Here is a 25,657-nt window from a genome sequence, read left to right on the forward strand (position 1 = left end):
GAATAGAGTGTTGGGAAATGTATGATAAAATTTTGGTAAAAGGAACAATATTGCGGACTATTAGCTAAATGGGGAGAAAATTCAAACTTCGGAGGCACAGAGGGACTTAGGAGTCCTTGTGCAAGACTCCCAGAAGGTTAATTAACAGGTTGAGTCAGTGATAAAGAAGGCAAATATAATGTTGGCATTTATTTCAAGGGGAATAGAATATAAAAGCGAGATAATGCTGAGGCTTTATAAGACACTAGTCAGGCTGCACGGAGTATTGTCAACAGTTTTGGGACCCTTATCTCAGAAAGAATATATTGTCTTTGGAAAGAGTCCAGAGGAAGGTCATGAGGATTATTCCAGGAATGAGGAGGTTAACATATGAGGACCGTTTGGCAGCTTTGGGCCCGTACTCACTGGAATTTAGAAGAATGTGTGGGGATCTCTTTGAAACCTACTGAATGTTGAAAGGACTAGATAAGGTCGATGTGGAGAGGATGTTTCCTCTGGTGGGGGTATCCAGTACTAGAGGGCACAGCCTCAAAACTGAGGGGCGACTTTATAGAACAGAAGAAAGGAGGGATTTTTTTAGCCAAAGCATGGTGAATCTGTGGAATGCTCTGCCAAAGACTGCGGTGGAGGCCAAGTCCGAGGGTATATTCAAAGTGGAAGTTTATAGATTCCTGATTGGATGGGGCATCAAAGGATATGGTGAGAGGGCAGGTGTATGGGGTTAAGTGGGATCTGGGATCAGCCATGACGGACTGGTGGAGCAGACTCGATGCCCCATATCCACAAGGGTTGCTCCTCACCTGGTTACATTTGATTGACATCAATGGATCTGGGGTTGTGGTAAACAGCTTTAAGTTCCTTGGCATCCACATCACGGAGGACCTCACGTGGTCTGTACACACCAGCTATGTGGTGATAAAGGCACAACAGCACCTCTTTCACCTCAGACAGTTGAGGAAGTTTGGTGTGGGCCCCCAGATCCTAAGGGTACACTGCACCTCCCTTAATCGCAGGACTCTGCAGAGAGTGGTGCGGACAGCCCGGCGCATCTGTAGTTGTGAACTTCCCACGGTTCAGGACATTTACGGAGACAGGTGTGTAAAAAGGGCCCGTAGGATCACTGGGGGCCCAAGTCACCCCAACCACAATCTATTCCAGCTGCTGCCATCCGGGAAACAGTACCACAGCATAAAAGCCAGGACCAGCGGGCTCCTGGACAGCTTCTTCCAGCAGGCCCTCTGACTGATTTGAGTGTTTTTCTATGTTACATTGTTCTATTTATTATAAATTACGATGATTGCACATTTAGATGGAGATGTAACGTTAAGATTTTTACTCCTCATGAATGTGAAGGATGTAAGAAATAAAGTTAATTCAATTCATTTTAGCCCCACCCCATGTATATAAGCAGGGGCTGGGGGGGCAGGGAGGGATGAGGATGTCCTTGTGCACTTGCTCCTGAGGCTGGCTAAAACAGCTATCCGTGGGTCCTAGAAGTGGGTGGCAAAGAGATCTGCCCGGGAGGTCTGCCTGGCAATGTTTAGGGGGTATATCCATGCCTGGGTAACCGATGAGAGGGAACATGTGCTGTCCATGGCTACCACAGTTCCAGGACTGTTGGGCTCCTCGGGGATTAGTGCCATCACTGAGAATATTTAAGTCTAATGCAGTTTGTTGAATAATTGTGTTAGGCACTGTTAAGTAGAGATATTTGCGGTATTTATAATATAGATATTTTGTTTAAAAAAAGGGTCAGACACAAAGTGAAACTTCCTCTGCACTGACCTATCACACACTCCTGGGGTCAGACACAGAGTGAAACTCCCTCTACACCGTCCTATCACACACTCCCGGGGTCAGACACAGAGTGAAGCTCCCTCTACACCGTCCCATCACACACTCCCGGGGTCAGACACAGAGTGAAGCTCCCTCTACACCATCCCATCACACACTCCTGGGGTCAGACACAGAGTGAAGCTCCCTCTACACCGTCCCATCACGCACTCCGGGGTCAGACACAGAGTGAAGCTCCCTCTACACTGTCCCACCACACACTCCCGGGGTCAGACACAGAGTGAAACTCCCTCTACACTGTCCCCTCACACACTCCCGGGGTCAGACACAGAGTGAAACTCCCTCTACACCGTCCCATCACACACTCCCGGGGTCAGACACAGAGTGAAGTTCCCTTCATATTATCCGTGTTGCATTTGTGTGTTTTGAAATTGTTATTACCAGCTGTGATGCAGCCAGGTGGGATAACCCGGTTCATCCTGGGGCAAGCGAAGCCTAAAGCCATGTGCTCTTGTTTTTCAGGGGAAAGGGAAGATGAGAACGTACTGGCTGCTGGGAGAGCGCCCTGCCAGTGGCCAGGGCTGAGAGCTCGCTGCTTCCTCCCCCCCCCCCCCCACCACCCTCCCTCCGCCTCTGGGTCTCACACAGCCTGTGACTGGGAATCTCGGTGTTATGGGGAGCCCGTCTCTGTGCCCCATCTCAGGAGTGCAGTTGGTACTGCTCTGGGGCAGAAGGCACAGATGCCCCTCCGTTCAATTCTGACTCTCTCAGACTCATCATTGTTGTCGTGGCTCTACGTGTGTTGGTCAGGCATTCGCAACTGTCGACGAGTGGATCCTGTTTGCTTTTGTTGATATTAAAACCAGCGAAATGAATCTGTCAACAAGGTGTGTCACAGCCTCTCTATCACCACCCACCACACCTGTGTTATCACACTCTCTTCTCACCTTGTTCTCAAACTCCTCCTGTGCCCATGTCTACGTTCTCCAATTCCCATCCTTTCTCAAAGCCAGCTATTTCTCCCCACAACTCTCTCCCACCTACCCCCACAACTCTCTCACAAATCCCCACAACTCTCTCCCACATACCCCCAAAATTCTCTCCTATATACCCCAAGTCTCTCCCACTAACCTCCACAACTCACTCCAACATACCCCCAGAAATCTCTTCCACATACCCTCACAATCTCACCCACATACCCACACAACTCCCTCCCACTGATCCCCAAGACTCTCTCTCACATAATCCTACAACTCTACTACACATACCCCCATCACAATTTCCCAAATACCCCCACAATTCTCTCCCAAATACTGCCGGAACTCTCACCCAACAACTCTCTCCCATATACCACGACAACTCTCTTCCACATTCCCACCCAACTCTCCCATTTACCCCACAACTCTCTCCCACATGCGCCAACAAATCATCTCCTCATTACCCACAACTCTTGTCCAAATACCCCCACAACTTTCTCCCCCATATACCCCACAGCTCTCTCCTAAATACCCCTCAAATCTTCCCCACATACTCCCACAAATGTTGTCCAAATAGCCCCACACCTCTCTCACTTACCCCCACAACTCACTCCCATATAAACCCATAACTCCCTCCCACATACCCTCAGAAATCTCTCCCACAAAACCCCACACTCTCCAACAGACCCCCACAACTTTCTGCCACATACCTCTACAAACCACTCACACATATCCCCACAATTCTCTCACAATCTCCCACAATTCTCTCCCATATACCCCACAACTCGCTCCACCATACCCTTACAATTCTCTACTCCCACAACTCTTTCCCACAGACCCCCACAACCATCTCCCACATTCCCCAGCAACACCCTCCTCCATTGCCCCACAATTCTTTCCATCATTCCCCCAAAATTCTCTCCCACATCCCCATCTCTCTTCCATATACCTCCCAACTCTCTCCTACATGCCCCCATAAAACTCTGACATAACCCCAAAACTCTCTCCCAGATACCCTCACAACAGTCTCCCAAATACCCCAACTCCCTCCACACATCCCCACAACAATCTCCCACATACCCCCACAACCCCTCCCACATACCCCCACAACAATCTTGCACATACCCCCACAACAATCTCCCACATACCCCCACAACCCTCTCTCACAGACCTTCACAACTCTCTCATATACCCCTACAGCTCTGTCCCACATACTCCAACAATGCTCTGCCACATACCTCAACAATTCCCTCCCTCAACTCCTCAAATCTCTCCCAAATACCCCAACTCTTCCACATATTTCCACAGTTCACACCCACTTACCCCAACAACTCTCTCTGACATCCCTAACAACTCTCTCCCCCATTGCCCACAGTTCTTTCTGCCATTCCCCCACAACTCTCTCCCACATACACTCACAGCGCTCTCCCACATTCCCCACAACAGTCCCCCATATCCCCCCACAACACTTTCCTGCATACTCCCACCACTCTCTCCTAGAAACCCCTGCAAACCACATACCCCGTCAACTCCCTCCCACAAATCCCCACAACTCTCTCCAACACACCCTTGGGCTGAGGAGGAGGAAGGTTAGTGCGAGCTAAGTCCTTGCAGCAGAGGGAGAAGAGAGGTGGGGAATAGCAAGCAGACGGGGCAAGAGGTTTGGAGCCACCCACTTGTGATTGGGAGGGGCACAGGGGTCAACAGGAGATTGGGGACTAGCTGAAAGTTGTTGGTTTTGGCCTATGGTGCTCTTTGGAATTGAGGGGTCAGTAGTTTAGAACCACATGTAGGGGGATGTGAAATATAGATTTCGACCCATGATATTGTGGGAAGTACCTAAAAGCACAAGAGATTCGGCAGATGTTGGAATTCCAGAGCCACACACACAAAATGCTGGAGGAACTCAGCAAGTCAGGCAGCATCTATGGAGAGGAAGAAACAGTCGACATTTCAGGCTGAGACCTTTTGTAAGGACTGGAGAGGAAGGTTCTCAGCCTGAAACATCGACGGCTTATTCCTCTCCATAGATGCAGCCTGACCTGCTGAGTTCTTTCAGCACGTTGTGTGTTAAACTAGTATTTAAATGCCTACGCAGGGTCCATATCCATCCATTCTCCACATGTTCTTGTGCCTAGGAGCCTCAAGCAGCTTGTCATATCTGCTTTCTCTGTATTTTTTGCAAATAAAACAAAGTGAAGCATTTTAAGTTTAAGAAAAACCATGACAAATTTTATTGAACTACTGAACCTGAATACAAAAGTGCACTAAAAGCCCTTTGCATAATTACATCAACCCATCAGACCAGCCTCTTAAACAGAGCCCCAACTCAATGTCGGTGGTTGTGAATTATGTACATTTCTCCCAATTACATTGCCCTACATAGACTCCCTCTGCCCCAGAATTCACTAAAACCGGCATTGTGAGCCTGCCTGGAGCTCGGACGAGCCACCAAGCTCAGACCCTGTGTTCCATGGGTGCAGGAACAGCAGAGGCCTCTGGCTCATCCAAAGGTGTGTTGACGCACTCACGGTCATGTTGTGACAGCAGGGGCTTGGTCGTGGAACCCTGGTGGGCCTGTGTGAGACAATATACCAAAATATGTTCAGATTTACCCCTCTGATCTATGATAAAGGTCCCCGGGGGGAGAAAAGGGGATGTTGGTGTGCGTCATGATGGATGAAAACAAACGAGGTGGAACGTAGGTCAACAGGAACCCAAGAGTGCTGTACGCCATGATGGGAGGGAGGAATAGGTGCCAGGGAATTGAATTTGCTGAGGAGGGTGGAACGCTGTTGAGAGGCCGAAGAGGCAGTCGTGGCGTCAGGAATGAAATCGCCTGATGCTCGTAACGGCGCCGGTATACTTGCACCTTCTCAAAAGCAGCTCTGAATGGGTGAATGGACGAAGTTCTCATACTTTTCTCTGCTTGCACGCTCCCAGCAGCCTTCTCACAACGGCAGTGTTTGTCCCCACAAGAATGGAAGCTCCACCCTTTTCAACCGGACACGGGCAGACCAACACTGGGGTGTCAGTCGTCTCAGTTACTCCAACATCTTCTTCAGAAACTCTAGTTTCAATGACAAGTAACCATCTTCCGGGTACTCGTCAATACTAAACCCCTGAATCTGAAAGGCACTGAGTGGCGTCCATGGTCAATGCGTCAAATACTGATTGTAATTGGATCTTTAAAGTAAAGAAACTCAAGAACCTGTGTCAAGTATGGCTCTAGCTTAAACACCTTCAATCCATATGGATATGTCAGAACTTGGTCCCACTAAGCCTTCAGGAATATTGCTTTGCACTTCAGCTTTTCCCTTGATACACTGATTGGAATGTATCCTCTCTGAGACACCAGCCCGTTCCTTTACTGGGTCCCTCTGTAGTTTTGTTTTTCTTCTCTGTTTGATTAACCGCTGAATTACTTTCCAAAGATTTTCCAGACCGTCACAGCCTCACTTGAAATCTCCATCTTCTCCACAGTTGTAACAGAAAATACGACCTCTCTGGTCAAGAAACCCTTTTCAGCAACATTCCTCTGCTTAGCAAGTCCTACAGGTGGGTCAGGTTCCTAATGGACGTGTCACGTTTAGCTAAAATATTAGCAGACATCCATTCAATCAGCTCAGCTCAAAGGGTCCTCAAAAGCTCTGTCTCTGTGGCATCGGGGGTCACTTTAATAACAGAGGCTACCACTGAAGACATTACTCAGCTTTTGTAAATTTCCTGCTTCTCTATCATGTTTTCCACCCCTCTAACTTCTCTGAGTAACTCGGTAAAAGATGGAGGAGGGCGCACCTTATGGGTCATTCGTAGAGCAATCCCGTCATATGGCAGCGCGCCCTTCACAACTTGCTCCATCCTCAATCAACTTCTCTCAGACAGCTGAATGCCCCTTTTGTGGCACAAACAGTGGCAGCAGCTTCTCCAACCTGGAAAGGGAGACCGACACCTTCTCTCCGTCCTCCTGGAATTTGTATCTAAACTTCATCATAAACCGGTTGAACTTTCAGTGGTGTCTAAAGCATCTTCCAGAGCTTGCAAGTAATTAGCCGGCATGGGCTTGAGGAACCTCACTATTTCAGCTGCCAGCCCCTTTTAGCTCTCTACCTGTCACAGCTTTTTTCACATTATCTGAGAACTGCCACTCACCCAGTAACTGAGATGTCTGTTCAGCCCAAGCCACATATTCTTCCTCCCCATCGGCTGTGAGCTTGACCCCAGAGAACAATCCCAGCCGACAATAACTTTGGCTCTCTGCAAGTACACCTTGGCATTTATCAACCAGTGATGTAATAGCTGAAACCAGCTCAGAACCCAAATCAGCAGCTGAAGGACTAATTAGAATTCTCACATCAGACAACTCCTTTCCCTCACTTTGCAGAAACAACAACAACTTGAGTTAAAGTCTTCACCCTCGGCTACATTCTCCCCTTCTCTCGAGATATGAACTGCCCGTGGTCCTGCCTCTCCAGGTGCCCCTATCCTATCAAGCAGCACGATTTCAGTCACATCACTGGTAGTCTGGGCTAACAAGACATTTGTGTCAGCTGATTGGTCAAAACACAGTTCAATCAGTGTAACTTCCCCAACACTTTTACAGAACTCAGCACTCTAAGTAACAGTTCATTGGGAATTTGAATATTGACCCCGCTCAGTATACAAGCATTACTTGTGGATACCTTCTTCAAATCACAGCAACCCTTAATCCCAGCAGCAGCATCCATAATTACAACATACATTAATTACAATGCACCTCACTTTCCACAAACACTGGCTTAAACACACTGATAAACCGCTTAATCCTTAAACAGAATTCACACAGCATCCGATTCCCGGACGAGCCCCTACAAAGGTAATCCTTTCACCGGGGCTCGTATAGAGATTTGGTTCATTGGCTAACTCTGCTAACAGCCACGTGACTCAGCATCTAGGGTCGATATGATTTGGGGATGAACCAAATGGGAAATTTGGGATGTTCTGGGGAGGAACATTGATTGTCGTGAATGCTGTGTACATACAACCCCTTGCGCTTATCATTTGCCAGAAAGTTGATGGATCGTACACCAGCATAAAATTGGAGGAAAAATATTTAACAAATTTTCAATTTTAAGGAACAGTCACATAAAAGGAAAAGGAAATTTAAAAGGGCCCATTAAACCAATCCAATGTGCACAAAAACATTGTCATGGAATGGAGGTACATATTGCCTGACATGCTGACTCCAGCAATATACTTAGGCCAACATATAGCTAAACCAGAGCATTTAATTTAACCATCTAGATACTGCCATGAAGCAAATTCCCACTCAGCAGCAGCTGAAAGATTCAAGCAACACACATAAAAGACTCACTGGGGTGATATACTGCGTCTGGTGCTCACGATGTGGTCTTCTATATGTTGGCGAGACCCAATGCAGACTGGGAGACCGTTTCGCTGAACACCTACGCTCTGTCCGCCAGAGAAAGCAGGATCTCCCAGTGGCCACACATTTTAATTCCACGTCCCATTCCCATTCTGATATGTCTATCCATGGCCTCCTGTACTGTAAAGATGAAGCCACACTCAATTTGGAGGAACAACACCTTATATTCCGTCTGGGTAGCCTCCAACCTGATGGCATGAACTTTGACTTCTCAAACTTCCAATAATGCCCCACTTCCCCTTTGTACCCCATCCATTATTTATTTATATACACACATTCTTTTTCTCTCTCTCCTTTTTCTCCCCCTGTCCCTCTCACTATACCCCTTGCCCATCCTCTGGGTTTTTCCCACCTCCCCCTTTTCTTTCTCCCTGGGCCTCCTGTTCCATGATCCTCTCGTATCCCTTTTGCCAATCACCTGTCCAGCTCTTGGCTCCATCCCTCCCCCTCCTGTCTTCTCCTATCATTTTGGATCTCCCCCTCCCCCTCCAACTTTCAAATCCCTTACTCACTCTTCTTTCAGTTAGTCCTGACGAAGGGTCTCAGCCTGAAACGTCGACTACACCTCTTCCTAGAGATGCTGCCTGGCCTGCTGTGTTCACCAGCAACTTTGATGTGTGTTGCTTGAATTTCCAGCATCTGCAGATTTCCTCATGTTTGCGTGAGCTGAAAGATTCGTCCTGCTGGTCTCCCTGACGTGGCCTGTGTTTACAAGCTGTGGCCTAAGTCAGCTAAGCTGAGGAAGACCTCTCTATGAAGAAGGAGAAATGAACAAAATGAGTTCAGATAACGGACTGCCTTCATACAATGCTATCGATGATTGCATCCTCCAAAGCTTCATTTTCACTGTAACATTCAAGATGATTGTTGATTCCATTGTAGTTCCTAACTCGATGAAGCAGTGAAACTTCTCCACTTTCACTCCCGGCCGTTACACTTGAAACGGCAGTGAGCAAAACAGTTCTGAATTGTCTTAGTGCTTATTTCTCGCCAACTATCAGTGACAAAAAATATTCATGCAACTGGCGCACCAGGCACGGTGTAGTGTGTAATGGCCACGCAAGAGCACACGACAGTCAGAAACTGTTCAGCAACAGTCCTCCCCCACAAGTAAGAGGCATCGTGTCCCAGAAACACTAAGGAAATCCCAGCTATTTTCTCAGTTTAGTTTCTGTTCTTTAAAAGTTGTCCTTGACAATCCAATGGCCAAATTAATCCACCGTGTTTGGAGTAACGTTTTCTGTATGGTATCTTTGCACGGTAGCATAGTGGTTAGCGTAACGCTTTACAGAACCAGCATCACCGATCGGGTTTTCTGCCGCTGTCTGTATGTTCTCCCCATGACTGTGTGAGGTTCCTCTAGGTGCTCCCGTTTCCTCGCACATTCCAAAGATGTAGGGGCGAGGGTTAGTCCGTTTTGGGAATCCTCCGCAGGCACTGGAAGCACGCTGTCACTTGCAGCCTGCCCCTAGCACCATCCTTGCGCATTTGATTTGATGCAAACAATGCATTTCTTTGTAAGCTGATCTTTAATCTTTACCTTCCAAAAGCCCCTTGTGACATGCTGAGGGAGCAGAATTAGGCCATTTTGGCCCCATCGAGTCTGCTCTGCCACTCGATCATGGCTGATTTATTTTCCCTCTCGACCCCATCCTCCTGTCCCATCATCTGTGGAACTGGGGAAGAGCAGCTGGGCCTGAAGGTGAGAGCTAAGCACAGCAAGGATGAGAATATACCGCCTGCATTTTAATTACCCTTCTCCGCGTTCCACTGAGCATCCGACATATGGAGGGGAAGGTACAGTCATTAGTGCCTGCCAGTGTCAGCCCCATGTGCCAGTCTCATGCCTTTCAGCTTTAAATCTGTGCACTTCATACACAACCACTGCCATTCCTGACATAGACATTCAGAGCACAGTCTCTCTCCCTCCCTCCCCGCCTTTCACTCTCCCTCTCTCCCTTCCTGTCACACTCTTCCTCTCTCTCTCTCTATCTCTATCCCTCTTTCCTCTGCCTCTCTGTCTCCCCTCTCCTCTCTGTTTTAGTTCCTCATCTTCATTGTTACTCTTTCAGTCATCTTCTCACAATCTTATGATCTCTTTCTCTCCTGGTCATCTTTTTCTTTTTATCTCCCTTGCCATGTTTCGTTCTCTCTCTCTCTCTCTTTTTTCTCCTCCTCCCCTCTAATTTTTTCTCTCACACTCTCTTGCCCTCCTTCCCTTGCTGCCACATGTAGTGAGGTACAGGGAGAAGCTTGCCTTGCATCCTGTTCGTACACACCAGACCGTTGCAGGCAGACAATGAGGTGCAAGATCATAACGAGGTAGATTCTGAGGTCAAGGTGCGCCTGCCTGTCATACCGCTGGCGTTTCGGGCAGCAACGATGGTTCTCTGTCTCTGGCGGTGTTCAGGGCTTCCTTCATTGTGTCAGCAGCTTCCACTCTGTTCTCACTAATGTCAGTCAAGCAAGTCCCAAATGGAGACTCAGGAATACCATCGCACTCAGACGTAAAATGATTCTTCACTGCTGGTTCCATAACAATTTTGTTTCACTAGTCAGGGTTGTTAGCCCCCGAATCTGGAGGATTGATGGACCACTCCCAGCCTGGTATCTGCCCTTTGACTGTCTGGCATGGGTGACCCTCCCAGGAGCCAGCATCACTCTCCGGGTCATTGAGGCACGCCAGCCTCCAAACCACGACAAGGTTGCAGACCCCTCGGAGGATTGTGAGGTCAAGAGCCTATTTTATTGTACTAGGAGACTGTTTAATACAGTAGTCTTATAACTGCTGAGTAGAAGCTGTCTTTGAGCCTGGTGGTATGTGATCTTCTGCCTGATGAGAGGGGAGTGTATCATAAACACAAAAGTTTCTCCAAATTCTGCAAATCCAGAACAACACACACAAAATGCTGGAAATGAATAAACAGTTTATGTTTTGGCCAAGACCATTCATCAGGACTGTAGCATTGTATGACTCCGGATGCAATAGATGACCCTACATGCAAGTGCTACACCTGTCCCCACACCTCCTCTCTTGCCACCATTCAGGGCCCCAAACAGTCCTTCCAAGTGAGGCTACACTTCACTTGAGAGTCTGTTGGGGTCATCTATTGCATCCGGTACTCCCGGTGAGGGCTCCTCTACATCGGTGAAACCCGACTCAGATTGGGGGACGGCTTCGTCGAGCACCTCTGCTCCGTCCGCCACAACAGACAGGATCTCCTGGTAGCCACCCACTTCAACTCTGCTTCCCATTCCCATTCGGATATGTCCATACATGGCCTCCTCTACTGCCATGATGAGGCTGAACTCAGGATGGAGGAGCAACACCTCATATACCGTCTAGGTAGTCTCCAGCCCCTTGGTATGAACATAGAATTCTCCAACTTCTGGTAATTCCCTCCTCCTCCCTTCCCCTATCCCTATGTCACTCTGCCCCCCCCAGCTGCTTATCACCTCCCTCATGGTTCCGCCTCCTTCTACTACCCATTGTGCTTTCCCCTATTCCTTCTTCACCTTTCCTGCCTATCACCTCCCTGCCTCCCTTCCCTCACCCCTTTATCTTTCCCCTTACTGGTTTTTCACCTGGAACCTACCAGCCTTCTCCTTCCCACCCTCCCCGCCACCTTCTTTATAGGGCCTCTGCCCCTTCCCTCTTCAGTCCTGACGAAGGGTTCTGGCCTGAAACGTTGACTCATCGTTTCCACGGATGCTGCCCGATCTGCTGAGTTCCTCCAGCGTGTGGTGAGTGTTGTTCTCCACATCCACTCTGTCTGGGTCTTTCGACATTTGACAGGTTTCAATGAGATCCCCCCTCATTCTTCTAAAATCCAGCGAGCGCAGGCCCAGAGCCACCAAACGCATCTCATACGTCAAATCATTCCCAGAATTAGTTTTGAATCTAATAATACAATGCAATTTATGAAAAACTATACATAACAAAGCCTGACAAATAACCAATGTGGAAAAGCGGACCAATCATGTAAATCATAAATTTTTCAAACGTAAATAAAGAGGACATGGAACTCACTCTCTGTTCAGGGAATTTAGAGAGGAAACTGTAGGAATTATAGACCAGTTGACTTGATGCAAGTGATGGGAAAGTAGTGAGATAATATCCCAAAAGAAATAGGATGATATTTATGATGTCTTCACACTCTTTCCAGTTCAGTGGTGTATTCTTTAAGCTATGATTAAATTGTATCGAGTGTAGAGAAGATTTACAAGGATGCTGCCAGGAGTCAAGGGACTGAGTTACAAGGAGCAGTTGGGCAAGTCCCATTTACATTCCTTGAGCATAGGAGAATGAGGGGAGATCTTCAGGATCAGAATGACGTTTATTGTCACTGGCATGTGTTTTGTGCTGGCAGCATAATGCAAAGATATAAAATTACTATAATCGATAAAATAAACAGATATTATTAAAAGACCATTCTGAAATCTAATGGTGGAGGGGAAAGATCTGTTCCAGGGTCAGTGAGTGTGGGTCTTCAGGCTCACCCTGGTGGTGGTAGTGAGAAGAGGGCATGTTAGGAATGGAGCGTGTCTTTCTTGAAGCTCCTGCTCTTGAAGACGTCCTTGCAGAGTACATTCGTAGAAATTTGAAAGTGTCTTTGGTGAACATACAGGAGCAAAGCTCCTCAACTTCCTAATGAAGTATAGCTGCTGGTATGGCCCCTTTGTGACCACATCAATGTGGCGGGGCCAGCATAGACCTTCTGAGATGTTAACATCCAGCGACCTGGAGTTGCCAACCCCTTCCGCCGCTGAGCCCTCAGCGAGGACTGGTGTGCACTCTCCTGACTTCCCCTTCATAAAGGCCATTGGTCGTAGTGATGCTGAGTGTGAGGTCGTTGTTGTAACACCAATCAACGAGCCGATCTATCTCTTTCCTGTGCAGCTCCTCATCCCCAGTTGAGACCTTACCAAGAACACCGATGTCATTGGTGAAGTTGTAGATGGTGTTTGAGCTGTGCCTAGCCACACAGTCATGAGTGTAGACAGAGCAGAACAGTAGGCTAAGTATGAATCCTTGAGGTATACTGGTGTTGACTGTCGGCGAGGTGAAGATGTTATTTCTGATCCGTACGGACTGTGGTCTCCCAGTGAGGAAGTCAAGGATCCATTTGCAGAGGGAGGTACAGAGGCCCAGATTCTGGTGTTTGCTGATTGGAACTGAGAGTGTTGGTGTTGAATGCCGAGATGTAATCAATAAACGGCAGCCCGGCATAGGTATTGCTGTTATCTAGGTGATCCAAGGCCGAGTGGACAGCTGGTGAATTTGCATCTGCTGTAGACCTCTTGTAGCTTTAGGGAAATTGCAGTAGGTCCAGGAACTACCAATGAAGTGTTTTGAGAGTTTGGCCATGGCTAGAATCGAGTTGATTCTGCCCCTGACCAACCTCTCAGAGAACATCATCACAGTAGATGTGAGTGCTACCATCTGATAATCCTTGAGATACTATATGCTGTGTTAAATCATGTGGTGGATGTGCACAGGCTTTTTCCCAGAGAAAGGGAACCAAAAACTAGAGGGCATAGGTTTGAGGTGAAAAATTCTAAAGGGACCTGAGGGACAACTTCTTCCTGTAGACTATGGTGGGTGTGGTGAGCAAACTGCTAGGGGAAGTGGCAGAGGCAAGTACATTAACAATATCTTAAAAACATTTGGATGAGTACAGGGAAAAGAGGAATATAGGACTGGCTTGGTGGGCAGCATTGACAGCACGAATAGGTTGGTCCAAAGTGCCTATTTCCATGTTATATTACTGTGACACATTATAATATCCCTCCAAGTGGACCACAACCTGGCCGTAGGGTTTGGAGGCTGGCGTGCCTCAATGACCCGGAGGGCTGTGTTGGCTGGAGTCAGGGGCTTGTGCTTTGGTGGGGTCACCCATGCCAAACAGGTCAGAGGGTAGAGGCCAGACTAAGAATGGTCCACCGCTCCTCCAGGTTCAGGGGTTCAGCTCAGGGCTAACGACCCTGACTGGTCAAACAAAACTGTTACAGAAACAGCCATGAAGAATCCTTCTACATCTGAGTGTGATGGAATTCTTGAGTCTCCACCAGGACTTCCATGACTGACAGCACTGAAAACCAAGAGGAAGCCACTGGCAATATGAAGGAAGCCCTGAACACAGACAAGATCAAGACCAAACTTGGGACCCTGAACCCTATCGGGAGCACAATGGAGAAGAAGGCCAAAGACAGATGGAGATATTACATGCTGTCCTTTGTCACCTTAAGCACCAGCAACGTCACTAACTCATTATAATATTAGAGGCTGAAAATAAATGTAGTCAGCAAAGGTCAGGGTGACAGTGGTCTCTGAAGGGAGACTGAAAAGACAAGACAAGACAATATTGTGGATGTCGTGCAGTTCCCGCACCTTCCTCTGTCTCTGAAAACCCTTCCCTACCATCCTCCCCATTCCTGTTACTCTCTTTCTCCCTGCACCCCTCTCTATCCCTGTGACTCCCTCTGGCCCCTACATCTCTAAACCACTGGGCCTCTCTCCCTCCTCTTGTTGTTACACGGAGCGACTGAGGAGAGCCCAAGTGCAGGGCACAGACACGGAGGTAACATTTACAGAAGTGTATTTTATTAATAGTTGCCAGGAAGGCCGGAGAGCAAGGATTAGATGCTTACGTGGACGTGGATGTTGGACAATAAACCGGAGGAACCTGGACTTGGACAAGAGGAAATCTGCAGGTGCTGGAATTTCAAGCAACACACATAAAAGTTGTTGGTGTACGCAGCAGGCCAGGCAGCATCTCTAGGAAGAGGTACAGTCGACGTTTCGGGCCGCGACCCTTCGTCAGGACTAACTGAAGGAAGAGCTAGTAAGAGATTTGAAAGTGGGAGGGGGAGGGGGAGATCCGAAATGATAGGAGAAGACAGGAGGGGGAGGGATGGAGCCAAGAGCTGGACAGGTGATTGGCAAAAGGGATATGAGAGGATCATGGGACAGGAGGCCCAGGGAGAAAGAAAAGGGGGAGGGGGGAGAAAGCCCAGAGGATGGGCAAGGGGTATAGTGAGAGGGACAGAGGGAGAAAAAGGAGAGAGAGAAAAAGAATGTGTGTATATAAATAAATAACAGATGGGGTACGAGGGGGAGGTCGGGCTTGGACTTGGCCACGGAGCTTGGACTCGGATGCAGAGCCTGGAGTTGGACACAGACTTGGACTTCGACCCGAAGCCTGGACTTGGACTTGGACACAGAGCCTGGACTTGGACACAGACTTGGACCGGGAGCGTGGACTTGGTCTTGGACCCAAAGCATGGACTTGGACATGGACTTGGACCCAGAACGTGGAATTGGACTTTGACATGGAGCCTGGACTTGAACTTGGACTCTGACATGGAGAAACGGAATACCCAACTTGGAGTAGTGGCAAACAGCCGGACCTACTCAGCTGGAAACAAGGCAACCAAACCAAACAACAACAGACAATCCATATCTTGACACGGAGTAGCTCATGAAGCAGCAAACGGCCGGCAATCACTCAGCTGGACACGAAGAGACAGAATTCTGAACTTGGAGTAGCGGCAAATGGCCAGACCTACTCAGCTGGAAATGAGACGACAAAAACCAAACAATGACAGTCCATTTGTATCTTAGCTCAGAGTGGCGGCAATCGACCAGCAAATCTCAGCTGGACATGAAAATGACTGAACTCACTAAGCAGCCACAGGCACCGAAGCAACTTAGAGTCCACGATTCTCGGCGGCTCCGGGACGAACAAAGCCACATTGTCTATGGTGACAAACCAGCAGTGAGTAGATGTAAGCGAGAGTTTTTATGCTGCCGGTTCGAATGAGGACAGGTGCCCTAATCAAGGAGCCCAGTGGAACACGGGGAGAAGAAATTAACTGAAATGAGGAGTCAACAGACACATTTGTGAGATGTTCCTCCGACCATTTGTCTTCCAACCATGACACTGAACTCTTCTACCGTCGCCTACATCTCCAAGCCTACTTCTTTGGCAAGGATTCCCCTCCCCCTACTGATGACCCCCTTCTCCCGTCTTCAACCCTCCTCCTCCTCCTGGACACCCTGCCTGGGCCTTCTACCAGCACTCGATCTTTTCATCGCCAACTGTCCCCAAGACATCAACCATCTCAACTTCACCGCTCCTCTCTCCCGTTCCAACCTCACTCCCTCTGAACGCACTGCCCTCCACTCTCTCTGCACTAATCCCAACCTCCCCATCAAACCCACAGACATAGGTGGTGCCGTAGTAGTCTGGTGGATGGACCTCTCCCTCACTGAGGCAAAACGGCAGCTCTTTGACACCTCCTCTTACTTCCCCTGGAACAGGACCCCACCAAAAAACATCAAACTATTGTCTCCCGCACCATCACCACCCTTAATAACTCCAGAGACCTTCCATCCTCAGCCGCTAAACTCATAATTCCCACACCCCGCACCGCTCGGTTTTACCTCCTCCCCAAGATCCACAAGCCTGACTGTCCCGGTAGACCCATAGTTTCTGCCTGCTCCTGCCCCACCACACCTGTATCTGCCTACTTGGACTCCATTTTGTCACCAATAGTTCAGTCCCTCCCCACCTACATCCGGGATACATCCCATGCCCTCCACCTCTTCAATAACTTCCAGTTTCCCGGTCCCAACCGCTTCATTTTCACTATGGATGTCCAATCCCTGTACACCTCCATTCCCCATCAAGAAGGCATCAAAGCCCTCCATTACTTTCTGGATAATAGACCTCACCAGTTCCCCACCACCACTACCCTCCTCTGGTTGTTGGATCTGGTACTTACACTTAATAACTTTTCTTTTGGCTCTTCCCACTTTCTTCAGACCAAGGATGTAGCTACGGGCACTCGCATGGGCCCTAGCTATGCCTGCCTCTTCATTGGTTATGTGGAACAGTCTGTGCTCCAAACCTATTCTGGTACTGCTCCCCTACTTTTCCTTCGCTACATTGACGACTACATTGTTGCTGCTTCCTGCACCCATGCTGAGCTCATCAATTTCATTTTTTCATTATTAATATTTTTATTTATTTCTACAATACAGCAAGAAAAAAATCAACAAAATGGAGATTTATACAGTGCAAAACAAATGTGTCAATATATAATTCATAACAATAAGGAAAAAGCACCCAAAATAAAATCATATAAAATTAGTGTCCTCCCCACCTCCCACTATATACCCCAGGCCAACCATTTCTATGTATAAAAGAAAAATTAATTGAAGCATTCAACCCCACAGAGCTGTAAATATATATATATAAAAGAAAATATAATGCCGATTTCCAAAACTGTAATGTAATTCACAACAAAAAAACCGTAAAACTTACAGGAAAAAACGCCGTAAGTAAGGGATTGTAGTACAGAGAAAAGGATAAACTTAATCTAAAGAGGAGTTATGAAAGTATTCAAGAAAAGGTCCCCACACCTTATGAAACTTTATGTCCGAATTAAGAAGTGAATAATGAATCTTCTCAAGGTCTAAGCAGGACATACTATCACTAGGCCATTGAGCGTGAGTGGGTGGAGGAGCTCGTCAATTCCATCGACTTTGTTTCTAACTTCCACCCAGCCCTCAAGTTCACTTGGTCCATCTCGGACACTTCTCTCCCCTTTCTCGATCTCTCAGTCTCCATCTCTGGAGACAGACTGTCCACTGACATTTTCTATAAGCCCACTGACTCTCATAACTACCTCGACTATACCTCTTCTCACCCCGCCACATGCAAAAATGCTATTCCCTATTCCCAGTTCCTCCGTCTCTGCTGCATCTGCTCCCAGGATGAGGCTTTCCGTTCCAGGACATCTCAGATGTCCTCTTTCTTTCCTTTCCTTCTCTTCTGCCGTCATCAATGATGCCCTCACTTGCATCTCCTGCATTTCTCGCACTTCGGCCCTCACCCCATCCTCCCGCAACCACAACAGGGACAGAGTTCCCCTTGTCCTCACCTACCACCCCACCAGCCTCTGGATCCAGCACATTATCCTCCGCAACTTCCACCACCTTCAACAGGACCCCACCACTAAGCACACCTTTCCCTCTCCACCCCTCTCCATTTTCCGCAGGGATCGTTTTCCCTCTGTGACTCCCTGGTCCACACGTCCCTCCCCACGGATCTCCCACCCAGCACTTATCCCTGCAAACATAAGTGCTACACCTGTCCCTACACCTCCTCTCTCACCACCATTCAGAGCACTAAACAGTCCTTCCAGGAGAGGCAACACTTCACTTGAGAGTCTGTTGGGGTCATCTATTGCATCCGGTGCTCCCGGTGCGGCCTCCTCTACATCGGTGAAACCCGACGCAGATTGGGGGACCACTTCGTCGAGCACCTCCACTCCGTCCGCCACAACAGACAGGATCTCCCGGTAGCCACCCACTTCAACTCTGCTTCCCACTCCCATTCAGATATGTCCATACATGGCCTTCTCTACTGCCATGATGAGGCTAAACTCAGGTTGGAGGAGCAACACCTCGTATACCGTCTGGGTAGTCTCCAGCCCCTTGGTATGAACATAGAATTCTCCAACTTCGAATAATTCCCTCCCCCTCCCTTCCCCCATTCCAATTTCACTCTGCCCCCTCCCCCAGCTGCCTATCACCTCCCTCATGGTTCCACCTCCTTCTACTACCCATTGTGTTTTCCCCTGTTCCTTCTTCACCTTTCCTGCCCATCACCTCCCTGCCTCCCATCCCCCACCCCTTTATCTTTCCCCTTACTGGTTTTTCACCTGGAACCTACCAGCCTTCTCCTTCCCACCCTCCCCCCACCTTCTTTATAGGGCCTCTGCCCCTTCCCTCTTCAGTCCTGATGAAGGGTTCCGGCTCGAAATGTCGACTGATTGTTTCCACAGATGCTGCCCGACCTGCTGAGTTCCTCCAGCTTGTCGTGCGTGTTGTCTTCCAACCATGGTTTCGGCCGCTTTTTCTGCCACCTGGGTGTGAGATTGTGTCTAGCGACACTCCCGAGCAGGGACTGATCCAACAGCCGGTACTTGTGGTATAAGTGGGAGCTGATTCTACATTGTACTGGGGAGCAGTGAACTGAACTCGCCCTCCCAGTTCAGAACCAGCGCTCTGTGCCTGTCGCTTTAAGTAGTTACTGGCTGACTGTGTTTTTGAGTGGATGAATGCTAATTGGCACCTCCGTTGGGTGTGAGACGTCAATGGCTGTAAGCAGCGGCAAGATGAATGGAATTGCAAAAATTCCACTGCACAGTTCGCTCCTTCTCTCTCCCCCCCCCCAACACTTTCACTTCTCTCTCCCCTCTCTGTCTGCCTCTTTCTCTCTCTCACTCCCTCTCTTTCCTGTCTCCAAGCCTTTCACTCTCTATTTCTTTCTCTCTCGCTCTTTGTCACTCTCTCCACTCTCTTTCTCACTCTCTCTGTCTGCTTCTTTCTCTCTCCCCGTCTCTTCCCTCTCTCTGCCTCTCGCTCCCTCTATCTCTGTCCTTCTCTCTCTCTGCTAATGAGTTTCGGATCAGGTGACCGCTAACTGTGAAGAGGTGCTGGTGTATACACAAAATAAACACTTGGTCAAGCTCAGCAGTCAACCAAACTTCCACACCAATTAAATACTTGGGGAGACATTCACAGTGATTCAACCTAAAAGGGGGGGGGGAGTGTGCACAATTGGCCAGTGCGAGACAGAGAGAGGGAGGGAGAACGAACGAGCTGTGCGATAGGATTTTGGAATTTAAGGGGCAATCACTGTGAATCAGCCTTTCTCAGCTCTCCAAAGCCCCTGTCCCTCACTGATGGTGTTGTTCTCCCACAGTACCATCCCGTCTGAGTGCAAAGCTCCCAAAGCAATGTCCACTTTCACACCGGCGTCCCTTCACACCGACGCCCATTCCAGTGACGCCCATTCCAGTGATGTCCATTCCAGTGACGCCCATTCACACCGACACCCATTCCAGTGACGCCCATTCACACCGACGCCCATTCCAGTGACGCCCATTCACACCGACACCCATTACAGTGACGCCCATTCACACCGACACCCATTACAGTGACGCCCATTCCCACCGACGCCCATTCCAGTGACGCCCATTCACACCGATGTCCGTCGGGACTGCGCCTCTAACAGCATTGCACCTAATTCCTGTTCTCTGACGATGCAGGGCTTCCTCAGTTCCTCCCCCTTTTTTTAAACAAAACTGTAATACAGTAGTTTACATAACAATCACACACGGTGCAGATATTCGGTGTTTACAAGACAGTGGGTACACTCAGATTAAAATATGGTTACTACCGCCTATTAAACAGTCAGTACCCCGGGAGCCCCAGCGCTCCCGGAAATCCCCCACTGCGACCGCGTGCTCCCTCTCCAAAGACAGCCGGACACGAACGTATCCTCAGAAAATCGGCCCGGGCAGCGCCCTCCACCTTCCGCCGCCTAGACCCGTGAATGGCCATCTTGACTAGGCCCGTGAGCAAGCCCACCAGGAGACCCTCCTGGCCACCCGCCCCCTTTCCGAACTGGGTGCCCCTTTATCAGGGGTGCAGAGCTTAAATGCAGCCGAAACTTGAGCACCGGCCCCTTCGGAAACTCGAACGGGAGCTGCAACCTCTCACATTCCGCGTAAGTGGCACACTGACCCCTTCCGCCCACAGAATGGACATGCGGACGGGGTGTCGGCGAACCTGTTGTACGGGACTGCCCGGTGCAACAGCTTCCACCCCAGGTCCCCGAAGTACAGGGGAAGCACTCCTGTGTACAGAGATTTCCACTGGGGACCTCCTCCGCTGCCACATAGTAACACAGACGGTCAAGGCGAGTCCCACCAGCAGTCGTAGGCGAGGAAGTGAAAGATGTGCGAGAGCATCGCGGACAAGAAACGCTTCAGAGCGAAAAGGAACCATCACCGCGAGACGGCTCACACTGTGCGGGACCCTCTCCCGCGTGGCGTCCCGAGGGCTGGGTCCGACGAGCACATCGAGTGGTAGTGCAGCCGGAACCCCTCCACGTCCCCGCGCCCACCACCCCCACCCGACACCCACCATAACAGGTTCGGGACCAGTCCCTCCAGCAACTAGAGCCCAGTTCCCCCCCCACCACCCCCCTCACCGGCGCAGGAGCCCTCTGTCCGGACGAGACTGGACCCCAGCAGCGCTCGGTAAAAGCGAGGCCGTTTCCTCAGAGCAGCGCAGCTGATGCTGTCTGCCAGAAGTTGCGTGTCCTCCTGCAGGCAGTGTCCCCGGCGGAGGGAGAGAGAGCCACCTCCGGGGCTGGTTACAGACATCCCTGCAGGGTCCTGAGGCGGAGAGCCGCCAGCTGGGCGCGCACGCACACCAAGGACGGGTCGCCCTCCGCAATCAGAAGACCGCAGCCCGCAGTTGCCCCAGAAGAAGTCCGCCAGCCTCTCCTGGGTCCTAGACACAAATGTGGTGGGTGGGACTGAAGTAGTCAGCCGGTACCACAGCATGGAGGCGACCAAAAGCCCTTCCCCGGTACGAGATCGCACGAAGGAGGCCCGACCAGCGCCCCAGCCGGACAGAGATCTTCGTCTCCAACTCCCACCAGCTCACCGCCAGGCCTCCTCCGTCGAGCTCAGGTGGACTCCCAAGTAGAGGTGGTGTGTGGTCCACCTGCCACTGACCCTGCTCCCAGTTGACCCTTGCAGAGGACGCGGCCCAGAAGACCTGCCGGCAGTCTGGCATCCTCCGCAAGTCAACCGGGTCGCTGACCATGAGGAGGTCGCCATCAGCGTGAGCCGACAGGTCTACCTCCACCTCTGGTTTGCAGGGAGTAGAACCAAAGCCGTTAACCTCTTACGGAGAAGCCACAGCAACGGCTCCACGCAAACCGAGTACAGCTGTCCCGATATGGGGCGCCCCTGGCGACCCTCCTCCTCGCCCAAAGCGCAAGGGGGCTGTCCAGGACCCGTTCACCTTCACTAGGCACTCCGCGGCGGCGTACAGCAGTCGGACGCGGGCCACAAAATGTGTCCTGAGCCCGAACGCTCACAGAGTCCCAAAAGGGTACCCGTGGTCCGCCCTATCGGACGCCCGCTCCTGGTCGAGGGAAGAGATAGACCAGTCTCCCGGCACGGGTGGATCAGATCCCGGACAAGGTGGATCGACCGCCCCGGGACCGTGTAGGGTGGACCACTTGCGCCAGCACGTTGCCCAGACGATTGGCCACTGCCCGGGCAAAGATCTTGTTCTCCGCGCTGAGGAGGGATACTGGACGCCAATTCCGCAGGCTTCGGCGATACCCCTTCTCTGGCAGCAAGACTACGACCGCTCTGCGCCAAGAGAGGGGCATCTCACCCGTCACCATCCTCTCCCCCAGTACCCCTGCGTAATCAGCCCCTAGGATGTCCCAGAAGGCCGGGAGAAATTCAACAGTCAAACCAGCCAGTCCCTGGGACTTGCTTCTCTGTAGCTGGCTGAGGGCACTGGTCAGCTGCACCAGGGATAGCGGCGCATCGAACCGCTCAGCACCCCCAGTGCATCTCCAGCGAGGAGAGAGCCTCGTAAAAGGAATGAAACAATTTTCGCCGGACCCGTGACAGAGGAGGCACCCTCTGTCAGCAACTCCACGAGGCTGCCGGAGCGAATCCCGGAACCGCAGCCGGTTGTTGAAATGCCGGCGTGCGGCGGCACATTCAGCTCCGGCCGCATCAGGCCGGACTCAGGGGCGCACACGTTCACAGAGTGTGTCGGCACGCTGTCCTGCCGTATGGCGAGGTAAGGCAGACGGCCTGGCGCGAGTTCCTGAACCTTCACTATGTCCGGCTGGAACAAAAAAGTGAGCCAACAAGATGGCTGGAGGTGTGGCTGATGCGGACCCCCACCCCCGCCTCGCCATTCCGGGAACCAGGTGGATTCGTCTCCCAGAATGGTGCGGGTTTCCCGCTGGAAGCTCACCGCATATCTTCCGTCCCAGAGAACAGAGAGATGATGTGGAGAGCCGTCCCTCCCCCACCATTTATGTTAAGGGTCTCTACACTTAACTTCATGGCGGGCCTTATTGACCCCTGACAGAGCAAAGCTCTCCTTCGAGCCCTCTCCCGTCTTTGCCCTACAGCCCCTCCCTAGGAGCCTCTGAAACTGACGCCACTCCTTACAGCTCCCCTCCCCTTCTTTCGGAGGATCTTGCGGATGAATGAACGACCCCTCCCAGACCCGACCAGCGATCAGTGGCCAACTGGGCCTGGAAAGGTTTCCTCCAGTATTCCCTCCCGAGCTGCTGTTCTGCTCCAGAGAGACGGGCTGTGATTTGGTGCCGGGATAGAGGTAGTCTGCCATCTCGGCATCAAAAGAATGCCCCCCACACACACACACACTTTTCCCCTCACCTCGTCCCATGCTCTTGTCACCCTCCAAGCAGTCACCATCTACACCCGATGTGACCACCTCACTCCGCACCCTAACTGGAGACCCGACCACATTCCTGGGACCAGGCTCGGCCACCACTGGATCCAGAATTCCTCCCACATCCTAGATAATGGATGATGGGATGGTAAATTGGAAGAGTGAGTATGCAGTTGATACTAAGATAGGTGGCGTTGTGGATAATGAAGCAGGTTTTCAAAGCTTGCAGAGAGATTTAGGCCAGTTAGAAGAGTGGGCTGAAAGATGGCAGATGGAGTTTGATGCTGAAAAATGTGAGGTGCTACATTTCAGTAGGACTAATCAAAATAGGACATACATGGTAAATGGTAGGGCATTGAAGAATGCAGTAGAACAGAGGGATCTAGGAATAATGGTGCATAGTTCCCTGAAGGTGGAATCTCATGTGGATAGGGTGGTGAAGAAGCTTTTGGTATGCTGGCCTTTATAAATCAGAGCATTGAGTATAGGAGTTGGGATGTAATGTTGAAATTGTATAAGGCATTGGTAAGGCCAAATTTGGAGTATTGTGTACAGTTCTGGTCACCGAATTATAGGAAAGATGTCAATAAAATTGAGAGAGTACGGAGGAGGTTTACTAAAATGTTGCCTGGGTTTAATCTCCTAAATTACAGAGAAAAGTTGAACAAGTTGGGTCTTTATTCTTTGGAGCGTAGAAGGTTGAGGGGGGACTTGATAGAGGTATTTAAAATTATGAGGGGGATTGATGGAGTTGACATGGATAGGCTTCTTCCATTGAGAGTGGGGGAGATTCAAACAAGAGGACATGAGTTGAGAGTTAAAGGGCAAAAGTTTAGGGGTAACATGAGGGGGAACTTCTTTACTCAGAGAGTGGTAGCTGTGTGGAACGAGCTTCCAGCAGAAGTGGTTGAGGCAGGTTCGATGTTGTCGTTTAAGTTAAATTGGTTAGATATATGGACAGGAAAGGAATGGAGGGTTATGGGCTGAGTGCAGGTCGGTGAGACTAGGTGAGAGTAAGAGTTCGTCACGGACTAGAAGGGCCGAGATGGCCTGTTTCCATGCTGTAATTGTTATATGGTTATATGCGCATCTCTACATCCTCGTCACCTTCCCGGGAAACAGCACTAGGAGAGCCCCCAGCTCCTCACCTCTTGGGACGCACTCCCTCTGTCTGGCTGTATAGGATGGCAATTCCAGGTTACTCCAGTCCCCTCGTGGACCACACACTCCTCAGCAGGGCACTTGGCCTCAACTGAGGCTACAATCTGGGAGGCCAGTCCCACTGGTGACCCAGTACCCAAGGGCGACCCCTGTCCTACAGGGCTTGGCCCCTCCCCAGGGAATACATGCTCCAAGCGTGCAGTCTCGTAGGAAGCCACGTGCACCTCCTCACACGGCCCCTCCACAGCAACGCCGCTCACCGGCCCCGAGGATGCTGCCCCAGCAGAGGGCCCCTGCCCGACAGGGTTATCCTCCAACTAGGAGGGAACAGAAACCCCAATGTGCCCCCACGAATGCGTGCTCCCTCTATGAGGACAGCGGGCAGGGACACATCCTCGAAAAAGTGGCAGGCAGGCAGTCGGCCTGGGCAATACCCTCCACCTAGTACCACCACCGTGTGACCCTCCCTCAGTACCACCCCTCCCTCAATACCATCCCTCTCACAGTGTGACTCCCCCTCAGTACCACCCCTCCCACAGTGTGACCCTCTCTCGGTACCGTGCTCTCCACAGGGTGTGATGCTCCCTCAGCAGTACCCCTCCCATGGCATGACCTTATTTGAGCATTGTCCCTCCCACAGTGTGACTCTCCCTCAGTACCGTCCCTCCCACAGTGTGACTCTCCCTCGGTACCGTCCCTCCCACAGTGTGACTCTCCCTCGGTACCGCCCCTCCCACAGTGTGACTCTCCCTCAGTACCGCACTCTCCCCACATTGTCCCTCCCACTGTGTGAGGCTCCCTCAGTTGCCAGTCTAACTGTTGTGCAGATACTGAACTGGTTCTCAGAACCACCTGAGTCGAGGGAGGAGGGCTGGGGGTCGGGACGCATCCCGTGCGTGCTCGGCCGTGCTGTGGAGCAAGGTTCAGCGGCTGAACGTGACGTTACCGAAGAGCACATCCCCTCTCCTTGCAGTCTTC

The 25,657-nt window shown here is 50.5% G+C and overlaps 1 protein-coding gene across 2 annotated transcripts in view; it reads left to right on the forward strand.

Moving 5' to 3' along the window:
- The window catches only part of LOC140211963 (atrial natriuretic peptide receptor 1-like), a 117,612-nt gene extending 112,922 nt beyond the window's left edge, over positions 1 to 4,690 (forward strand). For both annotated transcript variants that reach the window (XM_072282258.1, XM_072282248.1), the window contains one exon: positions 2,317 to 4,690. In XM_072282258.1, coding sequence (XP_072138359.1) covers positions 2,317 to 2,379 — 63 coding nt within the window. In that variant the 3' untranslated portion in view covers positions 2,380 to 4,690. The remainder of the gene's footprint in view (positions 1 to 2,316) is intronic.
- The last annotated feature ends 20,967 nt before the right edge of the window (positions 4,691 to 25,657 follow it).

The sequence above is a fragment of the Mobula birostris genome, chromosome 2 (genome assembly GCF_030028105.1).
Source record: "Mobula birostris isolate sMobBir1 chromosome 2, sMobBir1.hap1, whole genome shotgun sequence".
NCBI lineage: Eukaryota > Metazoa > Chordata > Chondrichthyes > Myliobatiformes > Myliobatidae > Mobula > Mobula birostris.